The 24,888-nt window shown below is 38.9% G+C and overlaps 1 protein-coding gene across 1 annotated transcript; it reads left to right on the plus strand.

Annotated features, from left to right (window-relative positions):
* The first annotated feature begins 237 nt into the window (after nt 1-237).
* Nucleotides 238-1,005, plus strand: LOC115990661. Its single transcript, XM_031114472.1, has one exon. It carries the CDS (start codon nt 238-240, stop codon nt 1,003-1,005), a length of 768 nt encoding a protein of 255 aa, XP_030970332.1.
* The last annotated feature ends 23,883 nt before the right edge of the window (nt 1,006-24,888 follow it).

Consider the following 24,888-nt stretch of genomic DNA (forward strand, 5'->3'; position numbering starts at 1 on the left):
AAGACCAGGTGAAAATTTTAATTTGACAAGGGAAGTTACAGAAGTATGTCAAAAAGATGGAGCCCCACAGATACCAAAGGAAGGATAACCAGGACAGAACTCCGGAGGTAAGGGATAGCAAACCCCTTGCAGGAGAAATAAAGATGATCTTGGGAGGACTAATGGTAGGTGAAGTCCCTGAAAAAAGCACAAGGGAGAGAAATAAACAGCGTCCATTCATGGCTCCCTCCTATGAAGATGCCAAAGAATGACGAACCCGATATTGTCTTCTTAGAAAGAGACAGTCACGGTGTCAGGCAACCCCATGACGATTCGCTGGTAATTATGCTCAGAGTAGAAGAATTCAACATCCACTGGGTGCTCATTAACAACGGAAGCTCAGTAGATATCATCTACTTGCCCACATTTCAACAGATGAAGCTGGACAAGAAAAGGATCAGGCCTTTCACCTTGCCCCTAGTAAGTTTCACAGGGGATAGAGTCGTCCCTAAGGGCATCGTCTCTCTAACTGTGATCTCAAGAACTTACCCAGCACAGGTCAACAAGGAAATTGATTTCGTCATAGTTGATTGCCCTTCAACATACAACATCATCTTGGGAAGACCTACACCCAACAGGCTAAGAGCAGTGACGTCAACATATCACTTGAAGGTGAAGTTTCCAATAACCCATGGAGTAGGAGAAATTAGAGGAGACCTAGTTCTAGCAAGAGAATGCTATCAAGCTACCTTAGCATCGAGAGAGAACCATACATGGATGATCAATGAACGAGAACCCATTCCCGAACCGTCAGAAACAACACAAGAAGTTGAGGTCATCCCAGGAGATTCGACGAAGGTATTGAAGATCGGAACAACACTCCTAACTTCAGAGAAAGAGAAAATGATCTCCTTCTTAAGGGCAAACCAATATGTTTTTGCTTGGAAACACGAGGATATGACCGGGATTGATAGGAAGATCATACAGCATCGTCTCAACGTTAACCCAGAATACAAACCTGTATAGTAGAAGCAGAGAATATTTGCACCAGAACGCAACAAAGCTGTAACGGAAAAAGTAGAGAAGCTGCTAGAAGCTAATTTCATCGGGGGAGTCTTCTATCCAGATTAGCTAGCAAACGTGGTCATGGTAAAGAAGAGCAACGGTAAGTGGAGAATGTGCGTCAATTTCACAGACTTGAATAAGGCTTGCCCAAAAGACAACTTCCCTTGCCAAGGATTGACCAGTTAGTAAACTTAACTGCTGGACACAAGCTCTTGAGTTTCATGGATGCATTCTCTGGATACAACTAGATTCTTATGGACGAAGACAATCAAGAGAAGACTTCGTTCGTCACCAGCCAAGGGTTGTATTGCTACAAAGTTATGCCCTTTGGACTGAAGAACGCAGGAGTCACCTACCAAAGATTGGTGAACCGTATGTTCTCTCACCAGATTGGAAGGAATGTGGAGGTGTACGTGAATGATATGCTAGTGAAAAGCAAGGACGAAGTCAACCATTTGGACGACCTCAAAGAAACCTTCAGCACACTATGTAAGTACCATATGAAATTAAACCCTACAAAGTGTGTTTTTGCTGTTGCTTCAGGAAAATTCTTGGGATTCATGGTGTCCCAACAGGGAATAGAGGCAAATCCAGACAAAGTAAAAGCTAATAGGCCAAAAACGTATTGACCCCTTGTGATGAATTAATTGATTAATTAGCCAAGTTTATTAATTAATCAAATTAACATGCAAAGCTCGTGGTAGCACAAACAAATCATCAAATAACTAAATATACAACGGAAATTAAATTGACAAGGTGATTTGTTTTCGAATGGGGAAAACCTACACGGCAAAAACCCCACCGGGTGATTTTAAGGTTACCACTCCCGAGAATTCACTATTATCACAACAAGTGGTTACAAGTAAAGGAATCCTAGTACCTTATACCAACCTATAGTTGAACCCTTACCCCAATACCCAATTGGACTTGTTCTGTAGTGACAATCTCTCATTTTCAATGCACGGCTCCTAGTACGAGACTAACTAATTACGTGGATCCCAATACGCGACTTGATCACCAACTTGAGAAAGATGTTGGCTGCAAATTTCTTTAGTTCATCACACGATGAAGATCAAGAAGTTGCTTGGTTACAAAACCATATGGTGTACAAACACAGCAGCTTCTTAAAGAGAGAGATGAACTAGGGCAAATTCTGTCTCCTATCACAATTTGCATGAACAAAACTTTGCTCCACACTTGTGTAACTTGTGTCACATTTGACAACCCTTAAAATAATCATTATATATGTCTAGGGTTGTGAGAAAAGAAAGCCCAAACATATACCCACAAATTGGATGAAAACAGAACTGAAAAATCTGTTTTTCATAAACCTCGATAGATATCCTATCTGTCGAGCAGCTGTTGAGCCACGAGATTCAGACAACTCTCTAAGCCTCGATAGATGCTAGCTATTGAGCTTTAATGAGCAGCACTTTCACACTTGATTCTTAGACAGACTTGCATGGCTTTAACACTTGAACTTGAAACCTTGTTTCTTGAAGCATTAAACATATCCTAGATCTACCCAAATACAAGTAAAGTGCGTTTTGTCAAAGGATTAGCCAATTACATAAAATAATGACATATGTTCCTAACATGTGAAACACATATGTCCTAACAATCTCCCCATTTGACAATCCGTGACAAAACCACAACAAACAAATGAACATATGAGAGAAGTCATAAATCACTCAACTCATACTCACTTGTTGAATACAATAAAATCTATCCTAACACAAACTCTTGAAAAACTTTGCAAGAAGAGAGTTTATGGCAAGTAGACTTTGACAACCTGTATTTCTAAAACATTTTAAACAAAACATGTGCATAAAGAGAGAAAAGAAACAACATATGTAAGAGTAGGTGAAAAACATACATAAATATATAAAGAATATAAGTACAATGTATGTCAAAATGGTCACAAGACCCATGTACAAGAACAATGTATCTAAAAAGGAGAGAAAAGAAAAAGATACATAAAAACCTCACTACATCCCTCAATATCAACACTCCCCCTAACAAAAATCTCTTATACTAACTCTCCCCCTACAAGTATGACTACTCTCATAACCAAAACTACTTCCCTTTTTTTGTCACGAATGACAAAGGGTAAGAGTATCAAATAGACATCTTGTCAGCACTGGAAGAGCTAGCATCTCCATCATCCTCATCATTGGAAGCAGTAGCATCATCATCATCATCCTCATCCTCAAAAGCCTCTAGAGAAGGTGGAGGAGAAGCAACGAAGCCACCCATAACTGCCTGGCATCGTGCAATACGACCAACACAGGTGTTCACCTGACACAACTCATCACTGAGAGTGTTGAGGCGAGCATCCATACGCTGAAGCTGTGCCATGATGTCCTTGAGAGTCACACCACTCGTAGAAGAAGAAGGAGCGGATGTGGATGAAGCTGAAGGAGTGGGAGGAGCTACCGACCCGGACCGCCTCGAACGTAGCTGCACCTCACTCCGTTTAATGGTAGCGGCATTTATAGCACCCATAATGTGGAAGTGGTCGGACATGGGAAAGGGAATAGAAAAATGGCATAAAATCCTCTTGATAGCCGAAGGGAAGATGAGCTTATCACGGGTTGCCGAATCCCTATGTACATCTATGATAGAAAGAATGAAATGAGAGGGAAAATCTATAGTAAAATGCTCTAATAGAGAAAGCAAAAATCGAGCACGGGGCTCGGTAATAGAGTTATAGTGGGAAAGAGGATGCAAAACAAAAGTCATGACCATGTTAAGAAACCTAGGGTCTTTAGCAAAGGTCCTACAAGAGGTGAACTGACGATCACCCCAATCAGATGGATGTTCACAAAAAGCAGATATGAGCTCGTCTTTGGACACAATTCTCAGATGATCACAACTAGGGTAGTCAGAATGCTCTACCCTCGGGACATAGAGCACATCGGATACAATATCTGATGTGACCACAATGTGCGTACCTCGAACGCGAGTAACAAAAAGAGGTACTAAATAATCAAATCCATGCATGTTGGAGTAGAACTCCTGGATAAGCATGGATGGACAAGTGACCGGGACATCACACAGTGACTCCCAACCCCTACTGTGAATGACAGTGGGTAGGTCAATGTTGGAGAAGTCCGACAAAATGACTTGGCATTTCGAATGAACGCCTCGCCTAGAGAAGTTCTCAAAGAAGTCCGATTTGGCCTTCTCATCACGGAATCGGATAGAAAAAGGTGTAGGATCAGAAGAAGTGGATGCCCCGAAACGAAAAGGGTTCCGGGACGGAGTAGATTTGCGTTTGGGTGCCATAGAAGCAGACTAACGCAAACAAAAGAGAGAGAGGGAGAAAGAGACAATCAAAAAAGTCCCAAGCAGCAAAATATATCAAAATATATTGAATAGAAAGTACGTATGCATGGGAGTGCATGAACATGTGACATGCAAAGGTAATTGCATCATGGGCTCAGCCTAATCCAATCCTACCAGCACACAAGTATGCAACAAAGTAAACACACATCTAAGAATGCATGAAACATTGTTATAATACAAATGAGACGTAATGCATGAAGTTTTAAGATCAAAAACACGAAACCCATCCCAAAAATTTTGCAAAAACCTCTTTGATTTTGAAAAACCCCAAATTTTTCATCAAACCCCAAAAGTTAGGTCATAAAATGTGAAATGCATGAAAAAGAAGGATTAGGACCCTTACCAAGTGAAGAAAAACTTGATCTAGGCCGAAAAATCCTTGAGGAAGAGGTTTGGAGTGAGTGAGAGAGGTTTTGGGAGGTGAAGAGTCAAGAGAGATCGAGCGAAATGAGTCTGAGATCGCGAGAACCCTTTATATACAAGCTTAGTAATTCTTGACAGATCGAGAGGTGTCGAGAGGTGTCGAGCTTTAAAGGGTTCGATAGATGCAGCTATCGAGCAAGTGTCCAAGGCAAAAAGAAGCTCGATGGATCGAGGATCTGTCGAAGAGCTATCGAGGGGACAGAAAGTTGCTCAATCAATCAACCTAGCTATCGAGAGGTGTCAAGATTGAGCTAAAAAGCAATTGAAGAGCTCGATAGAAAAGCTAGGTGTCGAAAGGTGTCGAGGAGCTGTCGAGATTACTTAAAAACAGTTTTTGAAATAAGAGAAAAACACAGACATGAATGCAATCAAACATGCAACTCAACCAAGGATCCAAGCAACATTTTGAACTCTCAAAATCATCTCTCAACAAAAAAATGTTAAGCATATAGATCTCAAAACACACACACACACACTAAACAAGTCTAACCAATTTTATATTTTAAAAACAAGTCAAGACAGTTTAGTGAGCATGCATTAACACATGTAAACCTTGTGATGGCCAAATCACATTGTACCTACCATGTATCAAGAGTAGCAAAGAATATTGCGTGTTATGTGTGAAAAACATCGCAAGATTGCATAAGTGTCTACATGTTATGACAATTTGAGATATGAGAAAATCACTTTAACTGACATACAATCATAACTGTTTGATGGGGACTATCACCTTCGAGGTACATCCTATAACTCTCACATCTCCTAGAAGACACGCTTGCAATCATATATAAAGCATTTTGATCTTTTGCTTTTATTTTTCTTTGCATATTTTTCTTTTAAGCAAATCATGCATGAGCATATAAGAGATAGAAAAGAAATACCCAATTATGTTAAGCAATTGACATTCCAATTTTACTATGCTAAAGCACACAAATGTCATTTCATGATTGGCGGGCAACAGTGGTGAAATGGTTATTTATGCTTTTCTCTTAGGATTTTCTAGTCCTTCTTGTCAAAAAGAGTGATACGAGTGTTAAGTACAAGAGATTACTTAATCTTGCTCATCACAAACACAAGCCACAAAGCTCACTTGTTTAGTTGTGCATAGAGATGCTCATCTAAGCTACAAAAGATACAAAGTTTAGAAAACTTTGTTTCAATGGCCATCCAAGGTACACAAGTACCAATGTACACAAAACACACACTATTTTTGTATTTTTCTGATTTTTTTCAATTTTTTTTATATGAAAAGAAAATAAACAAAACTGAAAACAAACAAAAACATGTTAAACAAAGAAAATCATAAAACTAGATGTAAATGCATGAGGAAGGAGAAATAGAAGAGGAGATCAATCCATGGAGATAACACCAATGGTTTGGCAAAGGAATTCAAACCGTTTGTTGTCAAGAGGTTTGGTAAACAAATCAGCCTTCTGATCATCAATGTGAATAAACTCAAGAGTAAAAGTACCATCTTCGACAAGCTCCCTAATGAAGTGATGTTGAATCTCTATGTGTTTGGTTCAAGAATGTTGAACCGGATTCTTAGAGATGTTGATGGCACTGGTATTGTCACAGTAGATGGTAAGATGCTCTTGACAAATACAGTAATCATGGAGGAGTTTTTGCATCCATAGAAGTTGGGTGCAACAGCTACCGACAACAATGTACTCAGCTTCTACAGTGGATAAAGAGATGGAATTATGCTTTTTTCTCATCTAGGAGACAAGATTATTACCCACATAGAAACAACCCCCCGATGTACTCTTTCTATCGTCAGCATTCCCAGCCCAGTCAGCGTCAGAATACCCAGTTAAAACATCATTTGTGTCCTTGTTGTACCACACACCAAAGTCGGCAGTGGTTTTGACATACTTTATGATTCTTTTCAAAGCAGTCATATGAGACTCTTTGGGATTAGTCTGATATTTAGCACACACTCCTACATTGTAACTAATGTTAGGTCTACTAGCAGTAAGGTAAAGAAGACTACCTATCATGCTTCTATATAGAGATGAATCTACACTTTTACCTAACAAGTCAACAGTGAGTTTAACATTTGGACTCATAGGGGTTCTGATAGAACTAGCAAATTCCAAACCAAACTTTTTCACAAGATTCTTAGCATATTTAGACTGAGATAGGAATATACTTGAATCTTGTTGACGAATCTGTAACCCAAGGAAGTGAGTCAGCTCTCCAATCATGCTCATCTCGAACTCGACCTGCATGAGTTTTGAGAAGTTATGAATAAGTTCATCCTTAGTCGACCCGAAGATGATATTATCAACATAGACTTGAGCAATGATCAACTTGCCATCTTCCCTTTTGATGAAGAGAGTCGGATCAGCATTTCCTCTTGTGAACCTATGTGACACCAAGTATTGTGTGAGCCAATCATACCAAGCTCTAGAGGTTTGCTTCAACCCATAAAGTGTCGTCTTAAGGTACAATACCTGATCCGGAAAGTGTGGATCAATGAATCCTTTTGTTTGAGCCACATAGACATCTTCTTTAAGGAGCCCATTCAAGGAAGCAGTCTTTATGTCAATTTGGTAAAGCTTGAACCTTAAGTGACATACTAGGGCTAAGAGAATTCTGATGGACTCCATACGGGCAACTGGGGCAAATGTCTCATCATAGTCTAATCCTTCCATTTGTGAGTATCCCTGAGCTACAAGACGAGCCTTGTTGCGGATCACATTACCCTCCCCATCAGTCTTATTGTGGAATATCCATTTTGTGCCGATGATGTGCTCACCCTCCGGTCTAGGTACTATAGTCCAGATATCATTCCTCTGAAACTGAAGCAATTCATCATGCATTGCTTCAACCCAACTTTCATGCTGAAGAGCTTCTTCAACTTTAGTGGGTTTAACCTGTGACAAATAACAAGAATAAGACACAAAGTTAGCAACACATTTATCAACTGTACGTTTCCTTAATGTGAGTTCATTCATGTTTCCCACAATAACTTCAGGAGGATGATTTAATTTAATCCTAGAAGAAGGTCCTTTCTCTTCATGGGATTCAGAATCTGGTGTAGTGGATATATCTGCAGAATCTTCCACAACACTTGGAGTACCAGAAGTAATTGGAGATGCGGGCTCTTGTTCAACAATTTCTTGAACTTCCTTTGGCTCAAGAGGAAGAATTTCTTTGGGGAATTCCTCACTAACTTTCTTAGAATTAGAATCTGAAGACTCATCAATAATAACATTCACTGTTTCCATTACCTTCATGGTTCTTTTGTTGTATACCCAGAAGCCTTGCTTGTAGAGGAGTATCCTAGAAATATTCATTCATTGCTTCGGGAGTCAAATTTTCCCCACATTCTCTCTATCCTTGAGAATGAAACAAGTACTTCCAAAAATTCTGAAATACTTCACATTTGGCTTTCTTCCTTTCCATAACTCATGTGGAGTCTTCTTGGTACCGGGTCTAAAGTACACCCTGTTAACCGTATGACATGCAGTGTTAACGGCTTCTCCCCACAAGTTTCTAGCCACATCCTTATTGTGCAACATGGCTCTAGCCATCTCCTGAATAACCCTGTTTTTTCTTTCTACTACACTATTCTGCTGAAGAGTAATAGGAGTAGAGAATTCTTGAGATATACCTGATCTTGTGCAAAAGGACTCCATATATGAGTTCTCGAATTCTTTACCATGGTCACTTCGAATTCGATCAATCTTCAAGCTCTTTTCATTATGTAATCTTGTGCATAAGGCTTCAATGTGCTTAGGAGCATCAGACTTGGATCGTAGGAGGATAACCCAAGTGTACCTAGTGAAGTCGTCCATGATGTATCTCTTTTCACTAAGAGACTCGGTTCTAGCTGGACCCATAAGATCTAAATGTAGCAGCTCCAATGGTTTAGATGTAGCAGATGTCTAAGTGCCCGGATGTTTAGCTTTCGTCTGTTTCCCAAGCTGACATGGTCCACACACCTCATTGCTCACTCTACTGAGCTTTGGTATCCCCAAGACTGATTCATGCTTAGATACAATTGAAAGATATTTGTAACTAGCATGTCCCATCCTTTGATGCCGTAGATCTTCATTTGGTAAACGAATGCTATTGCACACAATATCAGCATCCGGAACCAATCCATAACAATTGTCAAGAGTGCGAACACCATTTATGAGTTTCTTTCCAAACTCATCCATGACAAGACACTTTCCTTTTGAGAATAGCACCATGAAGTCTTGATCACATATCTGACTTATGCTCAACAGGTTCACTTTCAGACCTTCTACAAATAGAACATTTGCAATGTCCGGTAGTCTAGGTAGAGAGATGATTCCCTTTCCTTTAATCTGTGATTTGCTCCCGTCACCAAAAGTGACATTGCCACCTTTCTTAGACTCGAAAACCTTGAAGAGAGATCGGTCTCCAGTCATGTGTCTTAAGTAGCCACTGTCAAGGTACCACAAACATATGTCCACAACCTTAAATGCGGACTTCATCATGAAGCACACTTCGTGCTTAGATGACAAATCAGTGGGAATGGTGTTTTCTCTCATCTGTCTTTTATGGCCTAAGCCTTTAACTTTCACTCTTCTCAGACAAACTCTTTTACACATTTTCATTCTGAGCCAGTCTAGTTTCTTCTTTGTCAACCTGAGATCTTTTCCAATAGTCATCATAATGGAATTTAAATAACTTTTAGACTTGCATTTTCTGATACACTCAAACAAGTAAAGATTAGAAAAACAAGATGTATTTGAAAACAAAGATCTCTTCAAGCCAGTTGCAGCCATGACAATAGGGGTCAATGGATCACACAGCAAAGATTAACCCTAATCAAAGTGTGCTTGCTCTGATACCACTTGATAGGCCAAAAACGTATTGACCTTTTGTGATGAATTAATTGATTAATTAGTCAAGTTTATTAATTAATCAAATTAACATACAAAGCGCGTGGTAGAACAAACAAATCACCAAATAACTAAATATGCAGTGGAAATTAAATTGACATGATGATTTTTTTTTGAATGGGGAAAACCTACACGGTAAAAACCCTACCAGGTGATTTTAAGGCCACTACTCCCGAGAATTCACTATTATCACAACAAGCGGTTACAAGTAAAGGAATCTCAATACCTTATACTAATCTACAGTTGAACCCTTACCCCAATATCCAATTGGACTTGTTCTGTAGTGACAATATCTCATTTTCAATGCACGGCTCCCAGTACGAGACTAACTAATTGCGCAGATCCCAGTACGCAACTTGATCACCAACTTGAGAAGGATGTTAGCTGCAAAGTTCTTCAATTCATCACATGATGAAGATCAAGAAGTTGCTTGGTTACAAAACCCTACGGTGTACAAACACAGCAGCTTCTTTAGGAGAGAGATGAACTAGGGCAAATTCTCTCTCCGGTCACAATTTGCATGAACAAAACTTTGCTCCACACTTGTGCAACTTGTGTCACCTTCGACGGCCCTTAAAATAATTCTTATATATTTTTAGGGTTGTGAGAAAAGAAAGCCCAAATATATACTCACGGATTGGGTGAAAACAGAATTGAAAAATCTGTTTTTCATAAACCTCGACAGATACCCTATCTGTCGAGTAACTGTCGAGCCACGAGATTCAGATAGCTCTCTAAGCCTCGATAGATGCTAGCTGTCAAGCTTTAATCACAGGGTCAATTTTTCTTTTAAATTTTCTGCCTGTGATGGCACTAAGCCCCTGACTTAGTCTCAACCAACACTCTACACACACACACTGCAGGAACACTCATAACAGAATTATCAAGGGAATTCACACACACAGAGCACACACAGTATTTACAGAGCACCAACCCCAACCTTTATTACTCAATATCAAGTACAAAGGAAGCCTGGAAAATATACACGAAATTCTCTAAGCAAAATTACACACTCTGCTGTTGACAGCCCCAAAAACCTAGGATAAATATATAGAAATAACTGTCATGGCAGTTACTGCCAAGTAACTGCCCCCTGTCCAGGACTTGCTGCCACATGCGGTCTGACTTAGGACACCTTTCACTGATGCTGTCTTGGCCTGCTTTCCACGTTTCCAGCCCCTACACAGCAGGTCTGAACATCCAAAAAGCCAGGAATTGCTTCATAATTGCCGATAATTGCTGCTGCACACTCTGCACATGCTAGCCCATGTCTTAGCACATCATCATGGGGCTGTCCAGTTCAGAAAAAAGCAGATTATGTGCTCCGCGAGATACATGAGGGGACCTGTGGAAACCACGCTGGGGCAAGATCCTTAGCAGGAAAGGCGCTCAAAGCAGGATATTACTAGCCAACCCTACAGAAAGACGCATACAACATCGTCAGAGCATCCGATAAGTGTCAAAGCTTCGCAAATGTCCAGACGAGACCAGGAGAGATGATGACACCCATCTCCTCACCATGGCCCTTCGCCCCCAATGGAGAATTGATATTATGGGTCCATTCCCTTTAGGGAAGAAGCAACTCAGATTTCTAATAGTCGCAATTGATTGCTTCACAAAATGGGTAGAAGCAGAGCCCATGACGACGATAACAGAAGCTAAAGTCACAAGCTTTGTGTGGAAAAAAATCATATGCAGGTTTGGAGTCCCACATGTCATAATATCAGACAATGGAAAGCACAACCCCAAGTTTCAAAAATTTTGCCAAGACTTAGGAGTCAAGAATCACTACTCTTCTCCAAGACACCCTCAGTCCAACAGCCAGACAGAAGTAACGAATAGAAGCTTGCTCAAAATTATCAAAACTAGGCTTGAGGGGGCAAAGGGGGCATGGCCTGAAGAACTACAAAATGTCATTTGGGCATATAGGATGACCATAACAGTTCCAATAGAAGAAACACCATTCAGACTGACATTTGGCACTGAGGCCGTTATACCGGTGGAAGTAAGACTGACGAGCTATCGAGTCAAAACATATGAAGACCAAAAGAATCAGCAAGAGCTTAACAGCAATCTGGAACTAATTGACGAAGTCAGAGAAGAGGCTATGAAGGGAATGGCCAAGCACAAGGAAGCAATGGCTAGATACTATAACAGAAAGGTTAAAGTGAGAAGGCTCAACACAAGAGACCTTATCCTTAGGAAGGTGTCACAGGCAACAAAGGACCCATCCAAAGGAAAACTGGGACCAGCCTGGGAAGGCCCCTACGAGGTAATCCATCATTCCAGAGAAGGCTCCTACTACTTGAAGTCTTTAGACGGCCAGGAACTGCCTCGACCATGGAACATAGAGCACTTGAAGAAATACTACCAGTAAGGAATGCTCTACATTTCAAGTTGCCTAATCTTCATATCAGTATGTATGACAACCATCACTTTCATCATTCATAAGATCAGTCATTCGTAAGATCAATAATACATGAAAGTATTATCCATGCGTAGTCATTATCCATGATTTATCATGTGCAATATGTATTTATCAAAGATTATCCACGATCTATCACTATCAAAATGTGTGCAACGTTTAGGAGTCGTCCTTGGGAGATGTCTCAAGGACCTCCGTCATTAAAGTTTCAAATCAAAAACTATGCACAGCCAATGGCATCATAGCCATCAAATTTGTTGATACACAACTACCAAAGTCGACTAAAATAGAGTTTTTCAAACACAACCAATATAATCGTCATTCAAGACAAAAACAAAAAATGTTTAACCTAAAAGACGCTTCAATACCACCACTCTAAGTCATGAGTAATACTGAGTTGTTCAAACACAACTAAGATTGTCATTTAAACATGACTCAATAAAAAGTTGTTCAAACACAGCTAAAAAATACTAAGTTGTTCAAACATAACTAAGGTCTTCATTCAAACATGACTCAATAAAAAGTTGTTCAAACACAGCTAAAAAAAATACTAAGTTGTTCAAACACAACTAAGACCGCCACTCGGATATGACTTAATCATTCCACCACAACCGAAGGTAAAAAGCTGTTCATATACAAGCTAAGTACGAAAAAGCTACTCAAATGCAAGCTAAACATAAAGGTTATCTCAACTAACATCATCACAAAGGGTTGTCAAAGCATAAAAGAATTGTTTACTACAGCTAATAGCAGGAAATCCATCAACCTATCTACCATCGTCAAAGGAATTGTTTAGTTGCCCAAAACAACGGGCCCAAAGAGAGATATTGTTCTTGCCTTGCAAAGAAAAAAAAAAAAAGATCACTGCTCACCAGGGACAGGGTCTACAGGGGTTATAACAGTAGCCTCCTTCATTCCTTCAGCAACGTTTGTGGCTTCCTCTGTCACATTCTCCGCTGTAGCCTTAGAAGACATGAGCTCTTTCTCAATGTTGTCCACAGCCAAGCCAAAAAGGTCCAAGCCAGGGTGGTGCTTTGCCATCCACTTCACGAGGAGATCAAAGCCCTTTACGTAGTACTTGCACAATTCATCAGAGTACTCGTCAGAGTCTTTGAAATCCTATATTGTCGTGGCCCCAACAATCTTTAGCTTTAGCTTCAAGTCACCAATCTGCTTATCCTTCAACTTGCAGAAGTCCTTCTCCACTTGAAGCCTTTTCTCAAAAGTTGCCATGCGCTCCTTGTCATTCTCAGCTTCGGCAGCGAGAATAGCAACTTTGTTTTTAAGCATCTCGTTCTCGGTAGATAAAGACTTGACCAAAGGCTCAGACGTGGCCACCTTCTTCTCTAAATCCAAGAGCTTCCTAGAGATGAATAGGGACTCCCCCAAAGCCTACAAGGAAATTTTCTCTCAGTAGAAGTAAAGAAAAGGAAAAAGAAGAAGCAGAGACAACCAACAGCACATACCTGCACAAGCTTTTGGATGTGAGATGACATTAGCTCACTGGATGACTTTGCCATCAGAGGGCTCAGATCATCCACAGAAAGTGCCTCATGGGCCTTCAAAGTTGCTGTGTCAATGTCATCCCAGAAGGTAGGAAGGAAAGATTTACCACCAGCCTTTTTCTTCTTCCTAATCTCCTCTCCACCAAAGGCAATCATCTCTAGTGACGAAGAAGGAGAGGTAGGGCGCTTAACAGGTGAGTGAGCAGGAGGAATTATTGTTGTAGGGTCTTTCTTAGAAATGTCACTAATCTTCTTCTTGGACAAGAGACCACTGACGGTGCCACCCTTGGCCTCGTTCTCTTGGGCCTCAGCTAACTTCTGCTTGCTAAAACTAATCGTCATTCTTGAAAGGACGAGGCAAAAGTTTAAAAAAAAAAAAAAAAAAAAAAAAAAAAAAAAAAAAAAAAGGAAGAAGAGAATGAAGAAGGCAGAAACACATATTCTTTTTCACAACTTCCAAATTCCTTCAAACCTTAGTAGACGGTTCCGGACCCAAAAAGTGTAAAAACAAAGACTGAGGAGAAACGAGTTCGTCAAATTCCTTGACAGACTCGAGATACTCCTTTACTTTTTCAGCGCGACGCTGGTACCTTTTCTTCAAGCAAGGATGCTGAGCAACTGCAAAACAAGAATATAAGTAAGCCACCTATCATCGTCACTCATAAAGGAAGGGAAAAGCAATTGAAAAGACAAGAAATATGTACCAAACACGAGAACTCCCCAACTACAAAAAAACTTGGGGCCTTCGTCCAAGTCCTCACCAGGGACAAACTCCCAACCACTTCCAGAGATAAAAAAGAAATTTGGCTTTCAGTTTCGGAGAGACAAAAGGTAATCAAGGATTAACCTAAAAGCCCTATCCCATGGCTTAAACTCGTAATAACCGGGGTCCTTAGATTTTGTCAGACGATAAAAATGGAGGAATTCGTCCCTCCTAATGACGTCCCCATCATTGGCTGACATCCATACCACCATACAAGAGACAAGGATCCGCCAGGAGTTAGGCACTAACTATGCCGGATCAAGATGCAGATAGGAAAAAAGGTCCTTAACAAAGGGATGAACAAGGAAACAAAGGCCACTGTTAAAATCGGTCTCGTAAAAACAAACCTCATCAGCGTAAGGGTGACAAGCCCTTTCCTCGTCATTCGGGATCCTAATTTTTACAGAATCAGGAACTGAAATCTATCCTTGATCCGCTGCTCGTCCTTCTCGGTGAGGGAACACGAAATAGTCCAAGCTTTATAAGAGGCGGAAACAGAAGTGGCTTCCAAGATCACACGATCATCAGAAGAAGATAACCCCGTCTCCAAATCACTAGACCTCATTTCAGACATCATTAATAACCTGGCTACCACAGCAGAATGGGAAACCAGAGGGAATAACAAAGAAAGAACGGAAGTATAAGGACAGTTCTCCCCTACAAAAAAACTAACTCTCTCAAGACACTCCCCCCTATAGACTCAAGTAAACAACCTAAATGAGCAAACAAGAAAGCCACCAAAGGACAATCTACCCTAACAGAAGAATAATCTACCATGGAAGAACCATAAAAAAAAACAGGAGCTCGAAGGACTTACCAGGAAACGCAGGACAAAGCTCGGAGAAGAAACAAACCCTAGAACAGTATCTGAATAAGGAAAAAATACAAAGGAAAGGAAAGAGGAGGGAAAAATGCAAAACAATTGGCCAAAACACGCACGGGAAAACTGAGACATGCTTGCACGACGAACACATCCTGGACACACACATGGCGCTCAACTGCTCAAACATCAAAACCGCCATAAATGCGCAGTACACGTAATAACAAGCATTAGACGAATTTATTCTTATCTCGTCTTACACAAAACAAAACGAACAAAGGGGGGCAGCTGATGAACCAGAAATTTATGGTCGCCAATACACACAGATCGTCATTCACCCAAAGAAGAAGTTACGCATTTATTACGCACATTGATGACGAAACGTAACGGATGGAGCAACGGTCACAGAATGAGCTATGATCTCTAGACAAAGATTCTGTAACGCACTAGCCGTTGAACATAAATGCAGTACATCATTGCCCATTAATGGGGCACATAACTATAAAAGAGAAGACAACAGAAGTTAAAGGTACACAACAAAAACTCTACGAAATCACTCTCTGCTCATTTTCTCTCTAAAATCTTTCACCCTTACTGACTTAAGCATCGGAGGCGGTTTGGCTGACACCACATCGACGCATTACTCTTCCACCCAGTTCATTTTACAAGTTTTCCATCTACAGAGACGATCCCATTCACAGCATTGTCCATCCGCTACGATGAGGAGCTCAACTATTGATTTTTTGCATCATCAGATGACAAGATAAAAGAAAGATGCAAAACATGTGAAAAATAATGCATGCAAGAGGGTCTCGACAGATCGAGAAGCTATCAAGCAGAAGCCAACCTCAATAGATCGAGATATGTGTCAAGAATCTATCGAGAAGCTACCCAGAAATCTTGATGGATCGAGGATCTGTCGAGAATCTATCGGTCAAACAGAATGCTCAGAAATCTGGCTCGATGGATCGAGAAGCTATCAAGATTCCACTAAGAAGAAACCCTGAACTCTCGATGGAAGTGGAATCTATCGAGAAGCTGTCGAGCATCAGGAAAAGGAGTTTTTCAAGGAGGAAAAACACATAAAGATGAATGTAGCAAGCAAGCTACTCAAACAAAGATCCAAACAACATATTAAGCTCTCAAAACAACTCTCAACATTTAAGCATAGCATCCATTGATCCAAAAACACACACACACACACTAAACAAGTCTAACCAATTTTATATTTCAAAAACAAGTTAAGACAGTTTAGTAAGCATATATTAACACATGTATCCCTTGTGATGGCCAAATCACATTGTACCTGCACATGTATCAAAAGTAGCAAAGAATTTGCTGTTGTGTGTGAAAACATAACAAGTGTGCACAAGTTTCTCATATTGTGACGATTTGAGATATGAGAAAATCTAATACACTCACACACAATCATAACTATTTGATGGGGACAATCACCTTCGAGGTACATCATATAACTCCCACATCTCCTAGAAACACGCTTGCAACCATATTTAAAAGCATTTTGATTCTTTTTGCTTTTATATTCTTTGCATATTTTCTTTTAAAACATATCATGCATGGGCATATAGGTTGAGAGAGAGAAGAAATGCCCAATTATGTAAGCCAAAACATCACAATTTTGCTATGCCGAAGCACGCAGATGTTATACATGATTGGCGGGCTTTAGTGATGAGATGGTTATTTATGCCTTTCTCTTAGAATTTTCTAATCATTCCCGTCAAAAAAAGTGATATGAGTATTAAGTGTAAAAGAGACAAACTTAAACGTACTCATCATAAACACGAGCCATAAAGGTCACTTGCTTAGATATGCATTAAAGTGCTCATTTAAGCTACAAGAGATACAAAGTTTAGAAACTTTGTTTCAATGGCCATCCAAGGTACACAAGTACCAAAATATACAAACACACACTGTTTTTGTATTTTTTTTTTTTCTCTCTTTTTATTTTGAAAAAGAAACAAAATAAAGACTAAATAACCAAACAAAAATAGACAAACAACATGAAAGCATGAAAGAAAGATGCAGATGCATGAAAGCATGATTCCAAAAGCAGAAAAGAAATCAAGTAAAGAGAGTCCTACTTTAAAAAGAAAGAATTAAAGCAGAGGACAACAGAAAAGACAATTAAGTTTTAGGCTCCTTTCTCATCCACATAGCACGAGTCTCTGGCCATGAAGATGAAAAGGCACGTGTCCTAGTATATCTACTAAAGGACATAGAAGAATTAGAATTCTCCTGAAATTGAGTTAAAAAGTTCAAAACTTTTAATAACTCTGTAAACAAAGGTGTTGAACCTTGAGAGGAAACCTGTGACCAATTGGACACTTGCTTTTGAGGATACAACTTAAAGCAATTATGACAAATGTGTCCAGAAACACCACAATGGTGACAAACATGAGTAGTTTTAGAGCTACTCGACTTCCTAGAAGGAGGTCTAACCTTAGAGGTTGACAGAGACCTCAACTTAGGACAATTTGGCCTAATATGACCAACAATATGACAATGATGACAAATGGAGACAAATTTAGATTTTTCTTTCTTCCTAGGAGGAGTTTTAGACAGAGGTTTAAAAATTTCAGCATTAACATCAGAATTTTTACCTTTGTCTATCCTAGCAAAATTAGCCTTCAACTCTTCATTATTCCTTTTAAATGGAGGAATACAAACACCTTTTTCCTTTGAGTTAGGCTCAACAAGAAGTTTGGCAGTAGTTAAATTTTCAACTTCAGTTTTAGATTCAACTAGTTGCTCTTCCAAACTCTTAATTTTGTCCACCTGAGATGAAATTTGATTTTTAAATTTCTCATTCAAATTATTAGCTTCATCCAATTTTGCAATCAATTCATCTCTTTCAAGTTTAACCTTTTTAAAATTGGCTTTTAATTTTGTAGAACATTCAAGAGATTTCATACAAAAATTATAAAGCTTGCAATAGGCATCTTGAATATCATCATCATCATCATTCAACACAAGATCATGCAAATCAAAACAATCAAGAGTTTTCATGACAACGAGGGATATCATGTCAATATCATGCACAACGGAATGGTAAATAAGACAAGATATGATGACCAAGGAAAACCAATTAAACAAACTAGTTTCACTAATAAAAAACCTAAGGGGAAACCTTACGGAAAAGCAATTCACTATAGTAAAGAGAAGTTTCAGATCTAGTACAAAACCTTTGTCCCTAGACTCTACAATCCCCGTAGATGAACTTACAGCAGAAACCTTCTACCGCTTTAGAACCTCTGAACTTTCTAGTATATGAACACCACCAATGATGCATGGATCCTAGTACGTGACTAACTCCTTTGCACGAATCCCAGTACGTGACTAACCCCAGTAACTTGAAGAAGATGTTGTTGGCTGCAAAGTTCTTCACTTCATCAACAATGAAGATCAAGAAGTACTTGGTTACAAAACCCTAAGGCGCAAAAGATGCAGTAACTTCTTTCAGAGAGAATAAGGTACTAGGTCACTTTTTGCATGTGTTCTCTTTTCCTCCACTTCTGACGGCCTTTAAAATAAGCCTTATATATGTATAAGGTTATGAGAAAAGAAACCCTATACAAATATACAAGCATGGGCCAAAAATCAGATCTAAAAATTCTGACTTCGTAAGTCTCGATAGATTCAGCTTCTGTCGAGCTTCATTCTTAAGTCTTGATAGATACTGTTTCTGTCGAGGTATCTATCGAGCTTTAATGAACAGTTTTTCTTCACTTGTTTCTTGGTCCAATCTTCATGGTTTTAATACTTGGCTTGAACAACATGTTTCTTGAAGTATTAAACCAACCCTAGATCTACCCAATTACAAGTAAAATGCATTTTGTCAAAGAATTAGCCAATTACATAAAATATGTCCCTAACAAAGAGTCTTGATTAGGTGGAGGATTTTTACTTCTGCAAAGCCAGTAGGCTGATTTCACTAAGAAGTCTGTAAAGTTGTGATTTACAACTATGTTTTATGTTGGCTTTATTCCATGACAAAAAGTGTTGTATTTGCTTTATTTTTGTTCCTTGTATTTTGTGGGATTTTATTGTATTGAGTTTAATATTAAGTTGGTGAAGAATCAAGCATGAAATGAAGAATCAATGCAATTTCGCGACTAACTTGCAAGAAGCTCGCAAGTAAAGGTTCCCGCGAAAAGGGCACATGAGAAGCACATGCTGGAAGTTGAAAAGTCATGCCAGGCTGTCAGTTTCGCGAGTGTCTCGCGAGAAGGGCCAACCCGCAAGATACTCGCAAAACTCTCTGCTTGGAGGATTTTAAGAGTGACTTTCTTACCTTTCACCCATACTATATATACCATCGTTACCCACAAAAGTATAGGAGGCCATTCAGAGAGAAAAACCCTAGATAGGCTTTTTACAACACAATACACCCATCTTTTAGAGAGAGAGCTATTTATCCTTAGTGAGAAATCATCGTAACCTCTTCTCCTTCCCTTTCCCATTGTCATACCTTGAAAGGAGATTTGTACCCAAACACAACCCACACCTTTTCAAAGTGTAGAGAGTGTTTTGGAGCTTAGGAAGTGTTAGGTTCTAAGTTATTAGGAACTAATGTATTACAACTTCATTTTGTAATGTTGGCAAACCATGATCAAAACAGGTTTTAGTCTTGTTTTAGACTTGCTCAAAGTGTGTTTATGTGTAAAGTTGGAATCGAGTGTACTGCAGAATTTATTGGTTAAATTTGCCTGGCTCAATTGATCAAGAATTAGACTCGACCGATTGACAGTCGTGCAGATTGTTTTTCTGCAGAATTTTCCAACTCAGCCCAAGCCCGTTTGACGTATAGGGTTTTATGTTTTGTCTTAAGTATAAAAGGGAAAACCCTAGCCATGTTTTAGGTTGCTCCTAATGCTGTGTGTGTGAATCTTTTGTGAGATCAAGAGGTATTTGCCTTCACACATACTTAGGGTTTCCAAGATTCAAGATTATGTCAAGAACTTGGTGATCATTGAATTGCTGCATTCAAGAGCTTAAAGATACACAAGCGGGTGTGCTTGTGCTTACTGGGAATTCAAGAAAGAAGTAGTCCGTGGACTTGGAGCTGTCACGTGGTCGTGGTAGTAAGTTTCCTACTCGAGGTAGCAATAGGATGTTAGTGGTCTAAGTCGCTATTGTGTAAACTTCAATTCTTTTATAGTGAATTCGATTTACCTTGAGGATAACTAGGTTAAATCCTCCCCAGGTTTTTACCGGTTTGGTTTCCTAGGTCATCATATCTTTGTGTTCTTTATTTTCCGCACTTTACAATGATATGATATATGTGTCTTAACCTAGATCTGATTAATTTAACTAAGTAATCACTTGGCTAATTAACTAGGTTAATCTGGTTGTGTTTTAAGAGGTCTAAAAACTAGGGATGGCAATTTTTGCCCGACCCGCGGGTACCCGGCCCTGCCCGACCCTAATGGGCCGGGTTTTACCTGGTCCGATTAGGAATAGAGTCGGGTATGGGTCTTAAAAAAAAAAACCTGAAGCGGGTCCGGGTCGGGTCCGGGTTTTATCAAAAAAACCCGAGACCCGACTCGAAACCTGACCCGAAACTCGGCCCGTTTAAAACCCGGTACCCTAAATTACTAAAATACCCTCTATATATAAATCTATATTTTCTAACCCTAAATCCCTAATCCGGTAATCCCTCTTTCCCTCACTCATTTCAATTTTCTTCAGCCTCCCTCACTCCCTCACTCCCTTTCCGACTCTCCCTCACTCCGACCGGCTGTCCCTCACTCCGCAACTCATCTCCAGTCACCGGCTCTCCCTCACTCTGCAGCTCATCTCCAGGTTTGTGCTCTCACCAGTCACCGGTTCTTTTTTTTCTTTTTCTTTTTGTAATGTTGTTGACCGTCGACCCTAAACACTCCCCAGGTCTGACACTCCCTCTCCCTCACTCCGACCGACACTCCCTCTCCTTCAGCTCATCTCCATCAGGTTTGTACTCTCACCGTCTTCTTCTTTCATTTTCCTTCTTCTTCTTTTTTTCTTTTTTTTTTTTTTTGTTGTAATGTTGTTGTTATTGTTGATCGACAGCTGATTTTGCTCTGTTCTGATCTCCATCAGGTTTGTGCTCTCACCGTCTTCTTCTTTCATTTTCCTTTTTTTTTTTTTTCTTTTTTGTTGTTATTGTTGTTGTTGTTGTTGTTGCTCTCACCGTCTCCATTTTTTTTTTCCTGCTTTTCTGAGCTAGTTAATGTTGTGTTTTTAGTTGTGAGAACTTGAATTAATTTTCAAGTTCCTGTTGTTTTAAAAGATTTTTCATTTATTTTCTATGTTTCTCCTTTGAAGTTTGTGTCATATGTATGAGGGAAGCAATAGTGTTGTTGGTGGAGTGCTCAGCATTTATAATATGAATGTATGTATGCATGTAACTTTTAATTTTTCTGTAGTAGGTAAATTGTCAGTTTCTATTTTTGTAATTTGTTCATTTCTTATAAATTTCCTTTCCCATTAGGAAAAGATTTTGTGCTTCCAATGACCAGAAAATAGAGGTCTTTTGAGATTCTAATGCTTTTATTTTGGTGAGTAAATAGTCATTATAAAAAATGAAAGTAAAGCTAAATAGTCATTATAAAAAATGAAAGTAAAGCTACCCGAATAAATGGTACATGTACACAGGCAAAGCTACAAGCAGTCTAGAAAGCATTTGATTCTAATGCTTTTATTCTTAAGTATTGAACTTACTGGCTCATTCATTGTGCATTCAAATGACATTAATATGCACACATTTGTGCTTAATAACCTACTTAATTTTGTATCTAAATGACGAGCTAGAGGTATATCCGGATTGTATAGCTGGTATAGCTGAACTGTACATACAATTTGAATTTGTAACAAACTCTCATATAAATGAAAATGCCTAAGCCGTGTAAAGTTAAAGGCTTGGAAATATTTTGCATATCTGATTTTATAAGATGAATTGATGGGATAATTTTTGTAAATTTTGGAACTTGATTTGGTTGCTTTTTGGTGTTATTTACTTTTGGAGCTAAAATTTAGTAATTTACATGAATTGTTGTTGCTTTGAGGAGCAAGAAAGTGTTTCAAAGGGTCAATGCAATAGGGTTTTGTGACTTTGTTTCATGTGATAACTTTGGTGTCTTCTTCATTTCTGCATAGTTTGTTTAATGGAAGAAATTGTTTGTTTTTTGTGTTTGTTGGGAATGCAGATCCTAAAACGGAGATGGAAGACACAAACACAGACACAAACAAATCTGGTTCTTCCTCGCCAAGTGGCTCTCCCTTGAGAACCGAACGTTGTCCCTTGCCGACTATGCGGTCTCCTTTGCCATTTTCACGATCACCCTCACCATTGTCGCCTGGCAGTTCACCCTCAGGATCACCATTAAACAACGAGTAAGTGTTTGAATTTGTAGTTAATCATGTTTAATTATGATTGCGTTGATAGAATTTGTGAATCTGTGTAATTATGAATTTGTGTCTATTAATCAATGAGTATGTGTAACAATAAATTTGTGATAATTTGCTTTGATTCTAACTCCCAAACTTTTGAACCAATTAGGAATCTGAAATCCCCGATGGTGGACTTAGTGGGAGAAGACTTAGAGGTAGAGGAACAAGAAGGGACAGAGGGAGAGCAAGAGCCTACAAATGAGGACTTGGATACAAGTAGAAAAAGAAAGACTACCTCAGATTTTTGGTCTCATTTTACAAGGAAGAAAGTTGATGGAAAAGTTAAAGCCCAATGCCATCATTGTAACAAACTTTACTTGGGTGAGTCTAGCCAAGGTACAACTCATTTGCGTAATCATTTAGCAAAATGTCCACGGATGAAATTTAAAGATATAAGGGGTATGAGACTACAAGTCTTAATCAAACAACAAAATAAGGTGGATGGAACTATGAGTTTGAATACTTATCAATTTGATCAAGTTAGAGTTAGGAATAAGCTTGCTCGTATGGTCATCCTACATGAATATCCTCTTTCAATGGTTGACCATATTGGGTTTAAAGAATTTGTGGCTGATCTTCAACCTATGTTTAAACTTGTCACAAGAAATACTTCGAAGAGTGACATTCTTAAAATCTATGATAATGAGAGGGAGAAAGCTTTGAAGATGACGGACAACAATGGAAGTAGGATGGCAATTACAACCGATATGTGGACTTCAAGTAACAAAAAGAGAGGGTTTATAGTCATTACCGCTCATTTTATTGATCATACTTGGACGTTGCAAAGCCGGGTTCTAAGGTAATATTTTTTATCTATAAATTGAATGTTAAAGACTTTACATTTAGAATGTTTATTGAGTTATGTTATAATTATTCATATTATTTTTCTAGGTTTGTTTATGTTCCTTCTCCACACACGAAAGATGTCCTTGCTGAAGTCCTTGTTGATTGTTTTTTAGAGTGGAACATTGATAGGAAGTTGTCTACAATAATTGTTGATAATTGTAGTACTAATGATGCCATGATTAGACTTCTTTTGAATAAGGTTGATAGTAGTTCTCTTATGTTGGGTGGGTCTATGTTGCATATGAGGTGTGCTGCACATATTTTGAATTTGATTGTTCAAGATGGGTTGTCTCTTATTGGTGATGGTATTGAAAGGATTCGTGATAGTGTGATTTATTGGACTGGATCACCAAAAAGAAGGCAGAAATTTGAAGAAAATGCACGTCAATTGCGTGTTCAATGCACCAAAGAGTTAGTCTTAGATTGTAAAACTCGTTGGAATTCAACTTACTTAATGCTTTCTACTGCATTGATTTATAAAGATGTTTTCTCACGTTTGGCTAAACGTGAAATACCTTATACTTGTTTACCATTTGATTATGATTGGGAGTTAGCCAAAGATATTTGTGGGAGGTTGGAGTTGTTTCATAGTGCGACTGAGTTTTTCTCTGGTCGTAAGTACCCCACAACTAATATGTATTTTAATTTGGTGTGTGAGTTGAAAATTGCATTGAATGAATGGAGTGTGTCTTCAAATGAGATGATAAGTACGATGGCAGAAAGCATGCTTGCTAAGTTCAATTCTTATTGGGCTAATGTTAGTGTTGTTATGGCTATTGCTGCTATCTTAGATCCAAGATATAAGATGAAGTTATTAGAATTTTATTATCCTAACATTTATGGTGATAATTCTAATTTGGAGATTGAAAAATTAAGAATCTTTGTTATGATTTGCTTGATGAGTATGGAGATATAAATGAGTCCTCTATAGATAATGAAGGAAGTTCTCATATTCCTGCTAGTACTTCAAGCCCTGTGGCACAAATGAAATTTAGGTTGAGTGGGGCAATGTCATCTCTTGATGAGTTTGTGAATAATAGTTCAAGTAGTTCAAAGAAACATGGGAGTGCTAGAATGGAATTTGATCATTTCATTGATGAGGGAGTGTTGAAGAGGAGTGAAGATTTTGATATTTTGGGATGGTGGAAAAGTAATGGTCTAAAGTATCCTACTTTACAAAGGATTGCAAGAGATATTTTAGCAATTCCTGTCACAACTGTTGCCTCAGAATTGGCCTTTAGCACTAGTGGGAGACTTTTAAGTCCACACCGTAGTAGGCTACATCCCAAGACTATAGAGGCAATGATGTGTGCTCAGAATTGGTTATGGAGTGAAATCAACGGTTAGTAATTGTCTAATTTCTATTTATAAAATTAAAATTGTAT

This window comes from Quercus lobata, chromosome 5 (assembly GCF_001633185.2).
Source record: "Quercus lobata isolate SW786 chromosome 5, ValleyOak3.0 Primary Assembly, whole genome shotgun sequence".
Classification (NCBI taxonomy): Eukaryota; Viridiplantae; Streptophyta; class Magnoliopsida; order Fagales; family Fagaceae; genus Quercus; species Quercus lobata.